The 19,584-nt window shown below is 38.3% G+C and overlaps 1 protein-coding gene across 1 annotated transcript in view; it reads left to right on the plus strand.

Annotated features, from left to right (window-relative positions):
* The window catches only part of LOC128735315 (uncharacterized), a 73,694-nt gene extending 58,320 nt beyond the window's left edge, over window positions 1–15,374 (plus strand). The window contains exon 10 of the mRNA XM_053829806.1: window positions 14,727–15,374. Within this exon, the coding sequence (XP_053685781.1) occupies window positions 14,727–14,759 (33 nt within the window). The 3' untranslated portion in view covers window positions 14,760–15,374. The remainder of the gene's footprint in view (window positions 1–14,726) is intronic.
* Window positions 15,375–19,584: the final 4,210 nt, after the last annotated feature.

Below are 19,584 nucleotides of genomic sequence, written 5' to 3' on the forward strand. Positions count from 1 at the left end.
AATTAACACTTTAAAAGCTTACCAGAAATCAGACGAAAAATATCGCGGGCGGATAACAATGTTGCTCATGCTGCTTATTGAACAATCATGTCCGAGCATTTTAAAAAAAATCTTTTTTGTTTTACGACATTTCTTTGAGACATCTTGATACCGTTTTGACGAAAAAATTTCCGCTTGCAATTTGGAATGTTGCACTTCATTGTATTCATGAAAATACATACTAGAAATAGTGTTCTAAGCATAAACATAAAAACTGTGAGAAAAAAATAGACAAATCTTGCGTATCCAACGATTTTTTTTAAAAATTAACTAATTTTCCATACAAAATGCTCGGAATCTCAGAACTAGTGTAGATGTGTTAGTGCAAAGTGTATATGACAGCTCGCATTGTCATATACAGTGTGCAAACTGGAATTTATCCCATACAAAGAATCGCCCAAGTCTCACTTGTCCAACCAACCGCAATCGACTGAGCTGTGGTCAGCAGTCAGCACTTTGACCACGGTCGGAATCTAGACGATACCGATGATTGCCGACACGATAATGAACCGAGCCGCTCAAACCGTCTGTTGCAGAGAGCATCACTGCGGAGATGCGTGATGCATATTCTGATGCTGGTCTAAGCGATATTCTATACGAAGGGTACTCAACCCCCACATCTCTCCTCTTCTCACAAGATAATGGCATGGTAAAAAAACTACTTAACATGAGAATATATAAAAAAATGCAACTTGCACACCTCAAAACGATTTTATTGACGAATTTGCCATTCATTGTATTTATTTGAGAATAAAACCCGGCCTTACATTCAACTGGTATCCACCAAGTGCACGAAATCCTGAAGAAGGTTTCCTGAATCATCCTCTTTCTGAAATTTGCGAGCTAGGTCATCGAAAACTGAGACACATTTTTGTAGCGGAGGATAATCTCTTTAGCTCGTCGCCTAGAGGACAACAATTTGGCACAATTACCAGTATTAGCGTTGTTAAAGTCCTTAGCAACTTTGAAATTCGTTTTAAATCGACACCATTCAGAAAACAAATTACAAGTACCTGTACTGAAGACGGACGGATGTCTTATTGCATTCCCACCCATAGCATTGCCTTTTTTCTCTTTTAGCTTTTTGGCATACTAAATATTTTTTTGCCAGAGAGGACAAATAGCTGCATGCTATTCATTATAAATATTTAGCACCTAAGTACATTGCAGCTTTCTGAATGCAATACAATCCAAAATAGATGAACAGCTCAAACCAGTATCACTATTTATGTACACAACCTAAGACTTTAATGTACGACGGTCATACTGAACCATATTTTCGACTATGATCATACAGAACCAAGCCACTCTATTTACCAATGGTCGTACCGAACCATATACTTCATACAACAATGATCGTACCAAACCGTTTTTCTAATCAATAGTCGTACCGAACCATTCCAATAATCTATGGTCGTACCGAACCATATACTTTATGCAACAATGATCGTACCGAATCATTTTTCTTATCAATGGTCGTACCGAACCATTCTATTCATCTATGGTCGTACTGAACCATATACATCATGCAACAATGATCTTACTAAATCATTTTTCTTACCATTGGTCGTACCCGACCATTCCATTCATGTATGGTCGTACCGAACCATATACTTTATGCAACAATGATCGTACCGAATCATTTTTCTTTTCAATGGTCGTACCGAACCATTCCAATAATCTATGGTCGTACCGAACCATATACTTTATGCAACAATGATCGTTCCAAATCATTTTTCTTACCATTGGTCGTACCGGACCATTCCATTCATGTATGGTCGTACCGAACCATATACTTTATGCAACAATGATTGTACCGAATCATTTTTCTTATCAATGGTCGTACTGAACCATTCCATTCATCTATGGTCGTACCGAACCATATACATCATGCAACAATGATCTTACTAAATCATTTTTCTTACCATTGGTCGTACCCGACCGTTCCATTCATGTATGGTAGTACCGAACCACATACTTTATGCAACAATGATCTTACCAAATCATTTTTCTTATCAATGGTCGTACCGAACCATTCCATTCATCTATGGCCGAACCAAACCATATACTTTACCGATAATGTTCGTTCCGAGTCATTTCAATTTTTGACCATACAGAAATATTTTAGTTACTAATGGTCATACCCAATCATTTTGATTAAATGCCATACAGAAATATTTTAGTTGCCAATGGTCGTACCGAACCATTCCCTTATATTTAATTATGGTCGCATCGAACTGTACATTTATATTCGGAATTTGGAGTCATCAATTGTGTTGGTTATGTAGACCAAGATTTTTATCGGAATAGAAGCAAGATAATTAACAAGCGTTATTATTGAAGGTTGTCGCGAGCTTCAAAGACTTTTCAACATCTTCGTCGTTTGGTGCAAAACGAACGAGCTTCTCATCAGTGTGCGTAAATGCTCGGTCATCTGTTTCAAACGCAAAAGAGTCCGATTCAATGGAACCATGATATTGATGGCGAGTCACTGAAAAGTCTCCGTCATCAAAGACCTAGGTGTACAGCTGGACGAGAAGCTCTCGTTTCGTGAGCATTACTCGTACTTAAAAGCGAAGAACATAAAAAAATCTGGGATTTCTTTCGAGTCTCCAAGGAATTTCGCGATCCATATTACTTGCGTGCGCTTTACTATTTTCTCGTGCGACCGTAATTGAATACGCAGCTGTATTGTGATGCTCTTATACAGGTATTTGGTCGTCCAGATTGGAAGTCATCTAACGCAAATTCATTCGATACGCGCCTAAATATCTTCGATGGAGAATTACAATCTGCCTCCGTATCAAGATCGCTATCGTTTGTTGCATGTGGACACATTGGAAAGAAGACGTAAAATTGAAAGGCATTAGAATTTTTTTTTAGCGAATTGGATTGCCATGCGATCCTGTTTCGAATTAACATCGAAGCCATCCCAAGCTTTCTACAAAATAGAGAGTTTGTTTGACCGGACTTCAGACACACCGAACATGGCCAGAATGAACCCATTCGTTTCATGATGTATACAATTATTTTGTTTCCATATTTCTTTTAGTAAATTCAAGCAACAACTGCTCAAGAGCTTTAGTTAAGTTAGTAAGCGTTTTTATTCAAGTAGACAACAGCGTCAGATTGAACAAATAAATAAATAAAAACATTCTCTAGAAGTTCAGTTGTTCAAGTTCAAGTTCTTATCCATTCTGGGATTATGCATTCATAACAAACAACCCGTGTAACAAGCAATAATATTTCAATACACATGTGAGTAATATTTTTTTTACTAAAATGGACGGATTTTAGCTGAAGCACGTCGCGCACGCGCAGTTCAAGTGGCCGAATACAGCCCTGACCCTTGCAAAACAAATTGCCTTTTCCCGGCTAGAAGACAACCCCTGATGACGGTTACCTATTTAGCCTAATCCCACCAGTAAAGCCATCAGTACCACACTCTGCTTCGTTTCTCCCAGGTACAAAGCGAAAAGATTTGTATACTATCTCGCTATACAACTCCTGTTTTAAAACAACAATGCAATTATCTGCGCTGGCCAGCTCGTACACTTTGGCGCAGCTGTTTGGCAGGCACGAGGCCAGTCGGCTACTCAATACATTACAAGTATCAAATACTCACCATCAACGAACAACCAGCGCACAAACAGTGCAACACTTTTCTCCATACTCCCAGAGAGAGAAGAAAATAATATAAAACACTTACGTTCAGAATCCAACATCGTCCGCTATTTGAAAAAAAAATTTGCCTCCCCAAGAACAATAAAACAATACTTGACTTACCTTCAGCAACGTTTTAATATTCACGATCAAGTCGTGACGCAGAGAAAACGACACTGGTGGCGATCAACCAAACAGAAACACCTATCTTGCTAGTTGTTGTCGTCGACCAGTTTCTCTCTCTTCAATCGCGATGGCGAAGTTGAAAAAGGTTAGTGACCGGTTTTCACACAATGGCAATACAATAGTGCACTGTAACTGTAACACGTATTTCGTACAAAAAAAAAATGCACCAAAGCTGAAAAAAAAACTATTAAACTATTACACACTTTTTCATACTCGGTCTCTAGATATTAGCTTTCTTGGGCGATTCTTTCACATAAAACCGAACAAACAATTTGAAAAAGAATCTGTACGGTACTATTAAAATAGGAACTATCCTGTCACGTTCGCCATTTGTGCAAACTGGAATTTATCCCATACAAAGAATCGCCCAAGTCTCACTTGTCCAACCAACCGCAATCGACTGAGCTGTGGTCAGCAGTCAGCACTTTGACCACGGTCGGAATCTAGACGATACCGATGATTGCCATTATCGTGTCAATGAACCGAGCCGCTCAAACCGTCTGTTGCAGAGAGCATCACTGCGGAGATGCGTGATGCATATTCTGATGCTGGTCTAAGCGATATTCTATACGAAGGGTACTCAACCCCCACATACAGTAGAGATTTCTATAACGCGGATTTGTAGAACGCGGATTTCTATAGCGCGGGTACCATGATATTTCTATAACGCGGTTTTCCGCGTATAACAAATACACGTAGCATATGGATATTGAGTTAATTGGGGCTAAACTCGAATTTTGAGCGTTTTTGAACAGATATGACCATGGTGTCTTTTAAGAAGTTGTAGGGCATATAACAGTTGACTCTCTAAGTGATATACGGAAACCACAAAGTTACGGGTTGGCCTGCTGGAGATTCCGGAATATCCGTTGAAATTATCTTATTGGTAAAGTTGGTTAAAATTGGTAAAATATTTTTGAAGTAACTAAAGTCGGGTAATTGATACGAATTAAAAACAAAGTAATAAATAAGCGACCTTAGAAAGCCATAAGGTGGTCCTCCGAAAAATTCAGAACATATCGTGAATATTTCGAGTGTAATTTGACTACACTAGAAGTATATTTCGACTATTTGTGATCCAATTTGGCCATTGGATGGTTTACCGGGAAAAAATTCAAAGCTTACCTGAAATTGGTCACTGGAAATGCAAATTTTTTTAATTTGTAACAGATCAAAATGAAATGGAATATCAGCAATCCTCAACTAAATAGGCCGCTCACGACACGACTCGACATAGCCGCCAAAACGTTCACTGGAAAATTAGGATTTGCCGTCAAAGTGAACAATAAGTGAAAATTCATGTTGAAGTCCGCGCTACAATTTGAAAAAGGTTTGTTATAAAATGTTCGCTGACAAATAAACGAGGTTATTTCGCCAGTTTGTTGAAATTTCCAATTTTGCTAGTGTAATTTGATAGATGTGGTATAGTAAACTGAACTTCCGGTAACATTTACTATACTTACAAATCTAATAGCAAATATATCAACTTTTGTATAAACTCTTCACCAAGTATTGTGCATTTCTGGGAAAATTTTAACAGAAATCTAACCATCGTAGTTAGCCATGGCCATTCCGAAATCCGCGTTGACGGTATCTAATATTTTTATGGATTTTACCTGAGAAAAAGTGAGAGAGAAGTGTTATTGCTTTTGTTTTCACCTTTTCCTGGACAATTCAGAATGGGGCATCTTGTAAGAGCGAACAGGCTACGAAAACTTTGTTGCTTTAGTCAACGCGTTGAATTTATATTCCCACTTCATATTGTTCAATTCGAGGTTGGATAAACATAATTCCGAACTCAAAGAACAATTTCGCTCGTTGACCACTTTTACGGATGTTCCGTATTTGTCGGAGAATCGCATGTTGGCTTTGGAATAGCACGTATTGTTTACTTTACTTATATTACGCCAAATAATAAGCCATAGGAACTTTAAAAAGAATTTTGAAGCTATGAGAAGACTTCACAGAAATGAAAATTTACCGGATGTTCCGGAAGCTCTGGAAGACCAAGAGGCGATTTTTTCTGTCTCACCAAGCATCAGTAAGATGGAAAAATATTTACTTGACATCTTTCCCAAAGGAACCATGGTCGTGTTGATTCGAAATTTTGTAAAATTCAGGTATAGCCCCAATTAACTCAATTTCCATATGCTACGTGTACTTGTATAACGCGCTTCTTATAACGCGGTCCCAATTACCCGCGTTATACAAATATCGACTGTACCTGGTATATAGATCATTTTGCGATGACGTCATTTTTCCGTCAAATGACACCACTTGGTGGTTTGTTTACATGTTTTTTGTCACATCCAGCAGGTTCGATTTGAAATTTCGTGAAGGATTACTGCATAAGTTTTAGTAAAATGCATGTACGGCACTTTCTCTTAAATAAAAACTATAAATTTTTATCATTATCTGCCGGACGAAGATAGAAAACTCAATTCAAAATTTAGCACCATGTAAACAAACCACCAAGTGCTGTCAAAAAAGTGTGGTTAGGAGCTCCCGTGTAATGATCTATATCAATTTACTTTGGCTTGTATTGTGCTTCCCGAGAAAATATTTCGTTTTCCCTTGCGTTTTCCAGTTTAATATAGTTGTGCGCAAAGGTAAATCATATATTATTGACAGTGTAAGCACGTGTAAGTTTTTTATGTTTATGCTCTTATTCTTTGCTTAGATAACATTTGTTTTGTCTTACTACGTACAGACTAACAAACAACACAGTTACAATGTCTTACGTTAACCGAAAATGATAAAATTTAAATGCTGGTTGCGTTTGTGAAAAATTTGGCCATGTTTGAACGGGCAAACACGAAGCAAGCTACCCTAGCATTCAGCTGATGAGCGAGAGAGAAATATTGTTGTTTTTCTCATCACTCTTGCGTTGACAGTTTCTTACGAGATTTCGTAAGAGTGTAAAAGAGATACTTTGACTGCGAGCAACCAGAACAGAGCTGCGCGCAACTGTTAGGCGCACAACTATTGTGCATTTACTTGATCGATGGATTCCGAGGGAAGTTCAGGTACTGTTTCAAACGTTCCAAAGGTAAAAAAATGACTAAATTGGCAACACAGTTCTTAATGTTTTATCGCCATAACTGGCAACACAGGCTCATTGCGTTTCTGTCGCAACCTTGATCGTGACTTCGTGTTAATCATACAAAAGCATTAAACAAATTAAATTAAATTTTCGAATACGAACGTTATTGCTTTGTTATTGCTTGTTTGGATAATGAAGGATAAACTACACTTTATTCACTATGAAATTTCGGCAAACCGGCGTTGAAAATACAAATTCATTTCATGCTGAATTTCATTCCGTTTCTTCTGATAGAACGGTAATTCCTAGGTTTATTTACTTTGCTCGATTGGTTCCAATAATGAAACAGCGATGATGACACAATTTGACATTTTATCTGTCAAAAGCTAAAAACGACCCTTTTTACGACCGTTCAGAAACACGACTGTTTCAACCGTCGTGTCTAGTAAGGGAATGCGCGCACAATAAACCGACGAAAGAAAAATTTTAGATAATAATCGCAATATGTATTTAAATAACGCGCATTGGTTTTTGAGCGAGAAAAAAAGAGAAGGAAGTATTTTTGTTTTTGTTTTCACACAAGTTTTGACAACGCGGCATAGGATTTCGTGGGAGTGCGAACAGGCTTAAAATCTCTTTTAGTATCGTAGTCGCGAATGGATAGATAACGCGCATTGATGTTCCATAAAACACCTGTGTAACAATTGGTTGCATAAAGGCTCCGCCTCTTACGCTTTTTTAGTCACACAGTCACAGTTCAATAAAGGTAACTGATGCGAATTTTCATTTTTGACGTAGGACTACGTCTTACGGCAAGTTTTGAGATAGGGTGTCATTCCAAAAAAACGAAAAATGCGAGCGTCACGAAAAATGAAAGGTTTTGAGCGCTAATAACTCAGCGGTTTTCCAATCGATTTTCAATATTCTTACACCAATCGATCGGAAAATCTTCTAAGAATTGACCCAAATGAAGAAAAGTATGGATTCTTGATGTTGAACTATTGAAAAATTGAAAATAATGAACCTATGTTTTACCAGAAATCTCGCTTCGTGATTGGTTGGAAAATTCTTTACGATGATCTAAACCTATACCAATTTGATATCTGTGCTTGGGAAGTAAGCCAAAACAAGTGACAAAGTTTCCTCATTTCAACAAGATTTCTTAACACCGCGGTTCAACCTAGACCATTTTGATGTCCTTGCTTGGAAACTACGCCAGAGAGAGTAACCAAGCCCCCTCGTGCCAACAGATTTCTTACGAACGCGATTAAACCTAGTCCAACTTGATGTCTGTGTTAGGGAAGTGTGCTAGAAAAAATGACACAAGTTCGTTGTCCCAACAGATCGCAAATTCTTTACTGCGAGACGATTAAACCTCGGCGAACTTGATATCTGTGTTGGAAAAATGTGCTGCATCTGTAGTGTTCGGTTATAATACGACTCTGTATGAATACGCATGCTTGCCGTTTCATTAGAAGTGCAGTGGAAAGATGTGCTGTTGATAAAATAGGATTGAATTGATAAAATCCCTTCAACGTGGGAAACCATGGATAATGAAAACAATCTTTAATTTCAGTAAGGTAGCAGGAAAGCAATAGTTTGTGTTCTTGATTTTGTTAAATTGTTTTCAAATGCACAATCTGTTGAGAATTGAACGTATGCAATGTTACTACTTTGATAAATGTTACATACAACGAATGTAGCATGTATATATATGTTGCATATAGCATGTATACATGAAGAATCGAATGATTACAAGCATGAATACATGCCACTATCACTACAAAGAGACTTACGTAGTCCTGCGTCACCTATATATGCGGTCGTGTCTTGTACACAACCCCTCTGATTTTTTCATGCATATTTGAATGTTTCGATCATAGTTGCCCCTACTAGCACAGTTGTTACCAACCAGTTGTGGCAACCGATTTATGACTAATTTCAGTCATAAACAAGTTTCTGCAACCATAAGTGCGAAAAGTGTGCTGCTTGGGGCGTAACCCTTCATGCAACAAATGGTGCTGCTTGGGGTGTGTGTAGCTCATTTCCTATCGCCTGTCTCATTTGAAAGGTAATACAGCCAGATAGATCACTATTGAATTGTTTTTTGATTGGACCTTTAGTTTGAAAGTTATGAACAATTAAAGTTACACGTTAAAATTTACAATAATTTGTAGTGATTTTAACCAAGATAATTTATCTAGTTTCACTTATTTTAGTATGAAACACTGCAAATGTATCTGCTAAATTTCATAAGAATTGGTTCTACTGGTCAAAAGATATTTAAAATTGATTGATGAAATTTATACAAGAAAACTTTTATGACCAAACCTTTAATGGAACCAAACCTCAAAAACAGAATAATATAGTAAAGATGTGTAATTTTTCAACGGGTGTTTCTTTGGAGCGATTAATTAATAAAATATAGCACATTTTCTTAAAACTTTTAGAGTGACCGTGAATCCGCATAATAGGGCGACACAAATTTTTGTTTTTTAAAGGAGGTACTACCACTAATCGTAAGGGAGTATCAATCGGCACCAAATTTAAGATGTTTGCTATCTGACCTAAAATAAACAATCTGACCCAATTTGGTTCAAATCCGTGAAGGTCGATTACACGGATACTTTGCATGAGTTGACTCTAATAGATAATTTATAGATTTCACATTTGAATAACTTGAGAACGGATGGCCTAAGAAACTTTATATAAGAATTCAGTTCAAAGTAATGCGTATAGAATTTGACTCAAATTCAAATACAAATCAAAAATGATATTTGAGCTGAATATGCCCATATCAAATGACTAATAAAATGGTATAACAAACGTTCCTTTCACCACTAGGTGGATTAAGTCACGTTTTTATCTAATTTCAGGAAAAATTAAATTAACATTGGATGTTAGATGCACTGATGGAAACTCAAATTATATTTCATTCGACGGATTGCTGGTGAGATTGTTCTACTTTTGCCTATATATGCTCCAATTCATTTCATTTTCATGCTTATATATTCATATCGTATATTACGGGGTACATGAACACCTATGAAGATTGCGTGAGTTTTTGCGCATCCTCTTAAAGTAGGTGTTCAACCAACGTACCCATTTCTACAACCGTAAGGACATGACCAGGTGCATGGTGTACTTACGGATACACCATATCAACCACCCATGGTGTGTGCGGTGTACGGTCGTTGTCTATAGGGTGTTTGCAGAGTGCATATGTATTGGTGATCTGTTGGGCAGGCAAAAGTGACAGCTCCATATAAAGCACACGGGCTGGGAAGAGCAAAATTTTTTAAATGATTTATTTTCTTCATTTAAAACAGAAATTACAAATTGCTTCATACATATGGCAAGGTAATATATCTGTTTACTAAATAAAAAAATTATTTTCAACAAATCAACTACGACGCGGTAGCAATGATCAAAAATGTAACTATGACCTATGTTAGCGGGATAAAACTAAACAAATATTAAAAGCCAGCAGTTGCTTTCGGCTAAGAAAGCAATTTATTATGCTAAAACCAATTTTATATTCCGTTACTTTCAACTTGGCCTATGCCGTATACTGCTTCGAAAAACAGTATATTTGGGACACCGATTTAACGCGAATTCACCGAAACCCAAGTTATCAACAGTCAGCATATATTTCAGGTAACATTTGTCGGTTACATTAACTATTAATTGCTTTAAAATGATGAATAATTTCCGAAAAAATGATAATTCTATCCAGCACGTTTTTGCTGCATCTAATAGGAAAATATGCAATGTGTGCCCAACAGATGTCTTGCATGTGTGTGTAGCAAAAGCCCTATGCTATGCTACTAATACCTGCAACCAGTACCGCTTACTTAATACTACTATACTAGCTCACAACTCAATGCGAAGTAAAACTGTTTATTGAACCTATACTCATGTGCTCGGACCCAGCATTGCCTTCTAATGCATATAATAAATTTATCACATCTATTTATATAAGAGACTTATGTCTGTCGCCAAAACGAGGGGCGCGATTTGTATTTTCGTGGTAATAATCGCCCACATTAAGCAAAGACTCAAACCAATCATACCAGATTACATACAAGACGTGCAAAAATAATGTAGTTGCACCTCGAGTTACATAGCGGCAGCGTTACATAGCATACCTCTAATTTGCTCCCAATGGATCAATGAAAAGCTAAAAAAATTCACAGATGGCTCCAGCATAGACATGTTCTGTCAAACACTCTCGACGAACATCTATGACCGACTGTCAAACTGTCTTGACATCTGATTGGTCCACCTAAAAAGACCGGTTCAGATTAATCGTTATCAACCGTCAACAACAACGGAACGACAAGAAATTATGACGTGTAATCTGTATCAGCCTTAAAGTTTACTCTAAATGTGCCACGTGGAGCTTTAGTGTCCATCTAGTGGTAAGCATGAGCAAAAGCTATCTACAATGATCCATTAGACGCGAGGCGACGCGCGCGCTATTTATATAAGAGGCTTATGTCTGTACCGAAAACCAAGTCGCTGACAGGACGTCATAAGAGGCTTATCGGTAACTAAAACCAGGTCCCTGACTGACTTCCTCATGCTTTTGTAGCAATGGGTTGTATTCTCAGCCACCTCACTGGTCGACTGCTGGACTGCTCGATTGCTCAACTGGTTGACCAGACTGCTCGACTGGACTGGTCGATTAGACTGCTCGATTTGATTGCTCGACTGGACTGCTCAACTGAACGGCTCGACTGGACTGTTCGATTCGACTGCTCGACTCAACTGCTTGATTGGACAGATCGATTTAACTGCTTGAGTGGACTACTCGACTAGACTACTCGATTCGACTGCTTGATTTACTACTCGACTTGACTGCTCTACTTAACTGTACGATTGAACTGCTCTACCGGACTGTTCGATTCGACTGCTCGACTGGACTGCTTGACTGGATGGCATGATTTATCTGCTCGACTAGACTGCTTGATTCAACTGTTCGATTCGACGCTCGACTCAATTGCTCGATTCAACTGCTTGATTCCACTGCTCGACTGGACTACTCGACTCAACTGCTCGACTCGACTGCTCGAATGAACTGTCTGACTCAACTACTCGTTTGGACTATTCGAATCGGCTGCTCGACTCAACTGCTCAACATGATTGCTCGATTTAACTGCTCGACTAGACTGCACGATTTGATTGCTCGACTCAACTGACAGTTTGATTCTACAGCTCGACTAGACTGCTCGACTTAGCCACTCAACCCGACTTCTTGACTCAACTGCTTGACTTAACTGTTTGATTCGATAGCTCGACTTGACTGCTCGATTCTGCTTGACTGGACTACTCAACTGAACTGCTCGACTTAACTGTTCGACTTAACTATTCGACTTAACTGTTCGACTTAACTGTTCGACTTAACTGTTCGACTTAACTACTCCACTAAACCGTTTGACCCAACTGCTCGACTAGACTGCTCAACTCAACTGCTCGACTAGACTACTCGATTCAACTGCTCGACGGGACTACTCGATTAAACTGCACGACAGGACTACTCGACTTAACTGTTCGATTAAACTGCTTGACTGGACTGCTCGATTAAAGTGCACGACTCTACTGCTCGGTTCAACTGGCCATCTCGACTGCTCGGCTGAACTGCTTGATTTGACTGCTCGACTCAACTGCTTGACTTCTGTTTGATTCGACAGCTCGACTTAACTGCTCGATTCAAAGGCTCGATACAACTGCTCGACTGGACTACTCGACTCAGCTGCTCGACTGGACTACTCGACTTAACTGCTCGACTGGATTACTCGACTAGACTGCTCGACTCGACTGCTCGACTCGACTGCTCAACTAGACTGCTCGACTCAGCTGCTCAACTGGACTACACGACTCAACTGCTCGAATAAACCGTTCGACTGGACTACTCGACTCAACTGCTCGAATAAACCGTTCGACTGGACTACTCGACTCAACTGCTCGATTCGACTGCTCGAATGAACTGCTCGACTCGACTGCTCGAATGAACTCCTCAACTCGACTGCTCGAATTAACTGTTCGACTCGACTGGTCGAATGAACTGCTCGAATGAGCTGCTCGATTCAACTACTCAAATGAACTGCTCGACTCGACTACTCGAATGAACTGCTCGAATCGACTGTTCGAATGAACTGCTCGACTCAACTGTTCAACTTAACCGCTTGACCCGACCGCTTGACCTGACTGCTTGACTAAACCATTCGATTCGACTGCTCGACTAGACTACTCGTTTCAACTGCTCGACTGGACTACTCGACTTAATTACTCGATTAAACTGCTCGATTTAACTGCTCGACTTAACTGCTCGGCCCAACTGCTTGACTCGATTGCTTGATTAGACTGCTAGACTCGCCTACTCAACTCGATTGCTTGTTCGCGATATCAGATGGTCGGTGTTAAATCAGACCGAACCAAGTCGCAAAATTTTAAAAAAGGAGTTAATGATAGCAAACGATCAAAAATTTTCTAAGCAGCATTTTACTCTAATCAGACTACATAAATGTTGCAAACAGTCAGACGTTTTTATTCAGTTAAATAAAATCCAATACTACCATAAAAACTATTTGTTTCAGTTGACTCTTTTAGGTGCAACTTCTTAGAGCTATTGTGCATTTACTTGATCGATGGATTCCGAGGGAAGTTCAGGTACTGTTTCAAACGTTCCAAAGGTAAAAAAATGACTAAATTGGCAACACAGTTCTTAATGTTTTATCGCCATAACTGGCAACACAGGCTCATTGCGTTTCTGTCGCAACCTTGATCGTGACTTCGTGTTAATCATACAAAAGCATTAAACAAATTAAATTAAATTTTCGAATACGAACGTTATTGCTTTGTTATTGCTTGTTTGGATAATGAAGGATAAACTACACTTTATTCACTATGAAATTTCGGCAAACCGGCGTTGAAAATACAAATTCATTTCATGCTGAATTTCATTCCGTTTCTTCTGATAGAACGGTAATTCCTAGGTTTATTTACTTTGCTCGATTGGTTCCAATAATGAAACAGCGATGATGACACAATTTGACATTTTATCTGTCAAAAGCTAAAAACGACCCTTTTTACGACCGTTCAGAAACACGACTGTTTCAACCGTCGTGTCTAGTAAGGGAATGCGCGCACAATATATTATGCAATATAAGAACTCAAAGAACTAATACAAAGATTAAACATCTTCGCATACACTGGCCAATGGAATGTATCCACAGTCTTCGGAATTCTGAAGAAACATTTATATTTTCCGGATCGTAAGATTCGAGCTCAACTAGTGATATATAATGAAATGAAATTAATATAGATAAAAATAAAACGTGTTCACCATCAGTCCTTTGAATCAGATATAGAACTGCAACTTTGCATCATTTGAGTTTCCATTAGTCATACATATAATATCCATGTTCATTATTAGAAAGTTTTAAGTTAATGTTTCCATTGTATAGTAGGTGTTTGAAGAGCTAGAACGAAACAAATAATTAGAATATATGTTGGGGCTTACCTATCAACAGGGCCAAGTAGATCAGCCGTCTGCCCAAAACAGCATCGCACCTCCTAGCTTAGCTAGTCAGTCTTAAGGAAAGAGCATTCCCGGATATGACCACGTGGAGGCGCTAGGTAGGAACTTGGGATGGCTAGAGCTATTTTGGACGCATCTTCATTGTCTTCCCCCTTTTATACCCTTATTTTATTTAGAAAAAGTGTTGATGATATTTCATCATTTCATCATGATATTTCATGATTTCATAAATCACTATTTGTTTACTTTTAGATTCCGCAACGTGATTCTGCTAACAACCACTAGACGGGAGATGTTAATGGTCACTTTTCCGTAATAGGCTTGATTGTTATTGAATTTAATGATATTTGTTAATATATTATGTAGAATTTAAATGTACGATTTTGATAAGTGCAAACATTTGATGAAACAACTACAATGAAGCATTATTAATTATAAATACAAAGCTAGCTTACAAAATCTTGATAAATAATTAATGGATAGCTAATAAATATAGACACAAAACGAAAAGTGTAGCTTTTGATGAAAACACAAGCTCCAATAACTATGTGCGACATAAAAATGAACAAGAGAATCTTCTCAACAACATTTGGAATATTTTTACAAGTTAAAAAAAATACCAGCAGTTTGTCTATTGAACCGTGCATACTATCAAGTAAAGCTTAGCTTATATTTAAAGAGAATGTATGAAGACTAGTATGAATATGGAAGGAACAACAATTTCTGCGAAATCAACAGAACTATATGAATATTATGAGATCATCATGTAGTGCATAGCATACACCTCTATTTGTAATATACAAATCTTGTTCAACATACATAGGAATATTTATCATTTAAACATATATTAATAGATAAGTGCTGAAATGCTATGAATCTAGCAAGCTGATTTTTAATTCCTGCGAGTATAAATAAACAGAGAAGACCAATAAAAGTAGCAGAAATGTTTGAATTTATTCCACACTACAGCATACTACAACTAAAAGTTTAGTAAATAAACCGTACTACTACTTAAAATTTCTTAAATACAGTAGCTTTCAATCCGAAAAATTCATAACAGGTCGATATTCATATTCTAATTATCGAATATTTCCCAGCGATTTAGGAATCCGTTTATATGTAAATACTAAACATTAACACACTTAAAATCAAAATACAATCTCGGTAAAGCAAAATACCGAACTACATGAAAACATGTGTATTTTCCCGTGATAATGGTAAACACGTTTCGTTTACCGTAATTTTGAAAAACAGTTTACTGAGATATCGGAAAAGAAACGTTTTCACCGAGATATTGCAAACTGCTTTGCCGAAAAAATCAGAGGGGTTGTGCACAAGACACGACCGCATAGGTGACGTAGGACCACGTAAGTCTCTTTGTAGCGATAGTAGGATGTATCCATGTATATAATACGATTCTTCATGTATACAAGCTACATCCGTAACGGTCATCAAAGTAGAAACATTGTATAAATTCAATCCTCAACCGATTTTGGAGTTATATCCATGAATTGATTGAATCTATTTTATTAAAATGAAACCAAGTTAGTAACTAAACCAAACAGTAAATAAATTTGTATAGAGCTTTCCAGTTATGTGTGTATTGGTGCTTGAAAATGAGGCAAACAACAACAGTAAACAAAAGATATGCATTCCTTTGTCACCAAGGTACAGAATGAATTTCGTCTTCCGCTGGCTTAAATACTAGCAAATTTTCAAAATATGTGCTTGAATTTGGAACAGGATGGAAAATTCGAACGGAATATATGCTCTGCAGTGTAGAAAACGGAGAAACACAACTAGTAATCGCTATTTTTCGGTTTGTTCCTCCAGCATCGGCTGTTCCCCAAAATGAGGTAAACATCATGTACATACACGCGTATTTCGTGTTAGCTAGTGTGGGTGTTTGAGCTATCAGAAAGCTCTATGATATGTTTCTACGTTGAATAGTGCTTTTCCTCTGGTAATCGGTAGACGGTACGCGCGAGTTTTCAAAAAGTTGAAAATTTTGCGCAACTCTTCTGCGGCTTACAAAAGGACACGGGTAAAGCATTTACAACCTGCCGACGTATTGGAAGTCGCAGAAAATGTCGCCTGTGACCAGAAAACTTATTACCGTCATTGGTTGGTCGTCCGCAATGGCGAAAAATTCAACTTTTCCCTCGTTGACTGTGTTAATTATGGTATTAACTGGGCAAGAAAATATAATAAACTCTTCAATCGTTGTGTGTCCCTTAAAAGAACCGATTGTTTGATTATCATAACTCCTGCTTGCAATGAACTTGCAGTAACGCATTTAACGAAATTCTCTGTTCAGTAAATTGGAGTACCGATAACCGCTAACCAGGCACGGCTTGTTGCAACAGACCAACCGGAAAGCCTCAGCAGCTATGCGATAAACGAAACAGTTCGTGTGTGGTCCTGAATCACGATGAAATACCACTCCAAGTGGCCAGCTGCAAGTGACGTGGGATGCTTCATGCTTCTGGTCGTTTTGTTGTCGCGAGCAGCATATGTCCTCCCAATTCCAGAACTCCTGTCGCCAGATATTCCATCACGGCAGCGAAATGAGTGCTTCAGGTCTAACACACGGTCATACGGTCAGCCGCCGATGAACACGTGCACGAGTCGAACGTGACTCCCGTTTGCCCTGGCAAACGATGTTAGCACTAGCTCAGCTAGCGTTTGAATAATGCTGTACACCGGCTTACCACGTGTTATGTACCAGAGCAAGCGACAAGAAACGACCACACCCATTTTTCATGGTCCTTCATTCAATCATCTACGTGAAATAAAAAATAGAGCATTTCAATTTCAGTCTGAACAAAAGAGCAAAGTTACCAGTGAGCCGTTCGCCTTTTGCTGCCAAAGAAAAATTACGCTACGTATTATTACTGTAGCATTGGTGATGGATAAATTTGTGTAGTTAAGATGCAAAAGATGTTACTAAAACTCTCATTTGATTAAATCCAATTTCATTTATTTTGACGCTTGGCCGAACACATTTACTTGGAGCTAGTATATTTGTTGGCTGCAACCAGCGCAACCAGCGTCCAGCAGCAACAAGCGAACAGAATACAGAAGCGCGAGAGGTGATCGGGTAAAATTATTTGATAAGAAGCGAACAATCAGATCAATCTAAGTTAAATAGAATTAAAATCAGTGAGTGAAATTTCTTCATGAACATATGTTTCGTTCTTAAAAGAACGGTTTTTCGACGTGATATGCTGGAAATTTAAGCCTTCTTTTCCGTCTTCTTGGGCAGCAACAAAACAGTTTGGATGTTCGGAAAGACACTTCTCATAGCAGTGGTGACACGGGACAGCAATGTTCAACTCTTCGTTGTTGCGGATGGCCAGGACGATAAATCTGATCGTTTCGTTGTCGCGAGCAGCATATGTCCTCCCAATTCAATTCAAAAACAAAAATTTTTCAAATTCAATTTCAAAAACAAAATAGTTTTCTATATTTTCAATATTTTCAATCAATTTCCCGATCAATTGGTGTAAATATCCTGGAAATCTATTGAAAATTGACTGAATTATAAGCCGAAGCGTGAAAACGCGTTTCTACTTTGATGACGTCAATTCCAATAACCAATCACGAAGCGAGAATTCTGGTAAAATTATTTATTATTTATTGGTAAAATTATTTATTATTTTCAATTTTTCAACAGTTCAACCACAGAGAACAGACATCCAAGCGAAAGGTCCCCACTTGGATAAAACTTATGTCAAATTAGTTGGGAAACTATAGTGATGGTGTCGCTAAAGGCGCATAAAATTCTACACTAAACTCACAACAGCTAGCTTCTGGCGCTAGCATAACGCATATAGTCCATATATACTAGCACCAGAAGAGCCAAAGGTTGTCAGTGTGCAAATCAAAAAAATCATTTAGTTGGGAAACTATAGTGGTGGTATCGCTAGCATATTAGGTGATTTTAATTTGAAATTTTATCCAAGAATTCGCGAAAAATTTGTTCCTGAATGGATGTCTGTTCTCTGTGGTTCAACATCAAGAATCCACACTTTTCTTTATTTGGTTCAATTCTTAGAAGATTTTCCAATCGATTGGTGTAAGAATATTGAAAATCGATTGGAAAACCGCTGAGCTATTAGCGCTCAAAACCTTTCAGTTTTTGTGACGCTCGCATTTTTCGATTTTTGGAATGACACCCTATCTCAAAACTTGCCGTAAGACGTAGTCCTACGTCAAAAATAGTAAAACAACAAATCTCCGAGGTCAGTAAAATAAAATGCTGATTCTCGGTTTTTAATACCGTTCTGATTCAAACCACAGAGAACAGACATCCAAGCGAAAGGTCCCCACTTGGATAAAACTTATGTCAAATTAGTTGGGAAACTCACCCCATCGACATCTCTATATCGAGCTGCAGTAAACGTCAGCGACAGCATGTCCGGGGCTCAAAATTTGACAGCGGGCCTAAATCAGACTGCTGGCAGTTGAGTGAAACGCAGTGCTGAATTGCTATCTCATTTTCGCACACACGAGATGTTGGCGGCGAGAACATGGTTGTCTGCCATGGGCTTGGGGAAACTATAGTCACAGAGAACAGACATCCAAGCGAAAGGTCCCCACTTGGATAAAACTTATGTCAAATCTGGCTTTAGTTTTCAGAAGGTCGCATAATGCATGCAAAAGGGTTGATTATGCGTCCTTTTGAAAACTAAAGCCAGAAATTAGTTGGGAAACTATAGTGATGATGTCGCTAACGGCGCATAAAATTCTACACTAAACTCACAACAACTAGCTTCTGGCGCTAGCATAACGCTTATAGTCCTTATATACTAGCGCCAGAGGAGCCAAAGGTTGTCAGTGTGCAAATCAAAAGAATCATTTAGTTGGGAAACTATAGTGGGGATGACGCTAGCATATTAAGTGATTTTAATTTGAAATTTTATCCTAGAATTCCCGAAAGATTTGTTCCTGAATGGATGTCTGTTCTCTGTGCTATAGTCACAGAGAACAGACATCCAAGCGAATGATCCCCACTTGGATAAAACTTATGTCAAATTAGTTGGGGAACTATAGTGATGATGTCGCTAACGGCGCATAAAATTCTACACTAAACTCACAACAACTAGCT

Source organism: Sabethes cyaneus, chromosome 1, assembly GCF_943734655.1.
Source record: "Sabethes cyaneus chromosome 1, idSabCyanKW18_F2, whole genome shotgun sequence".
Taxonomy (NCBI): domain Eukaryota; kingdom Metazoa; phylum Arthropoda; class Insecta; order Diptera; family Culicidae; genus Sabethes; species Sabethes cyaneus.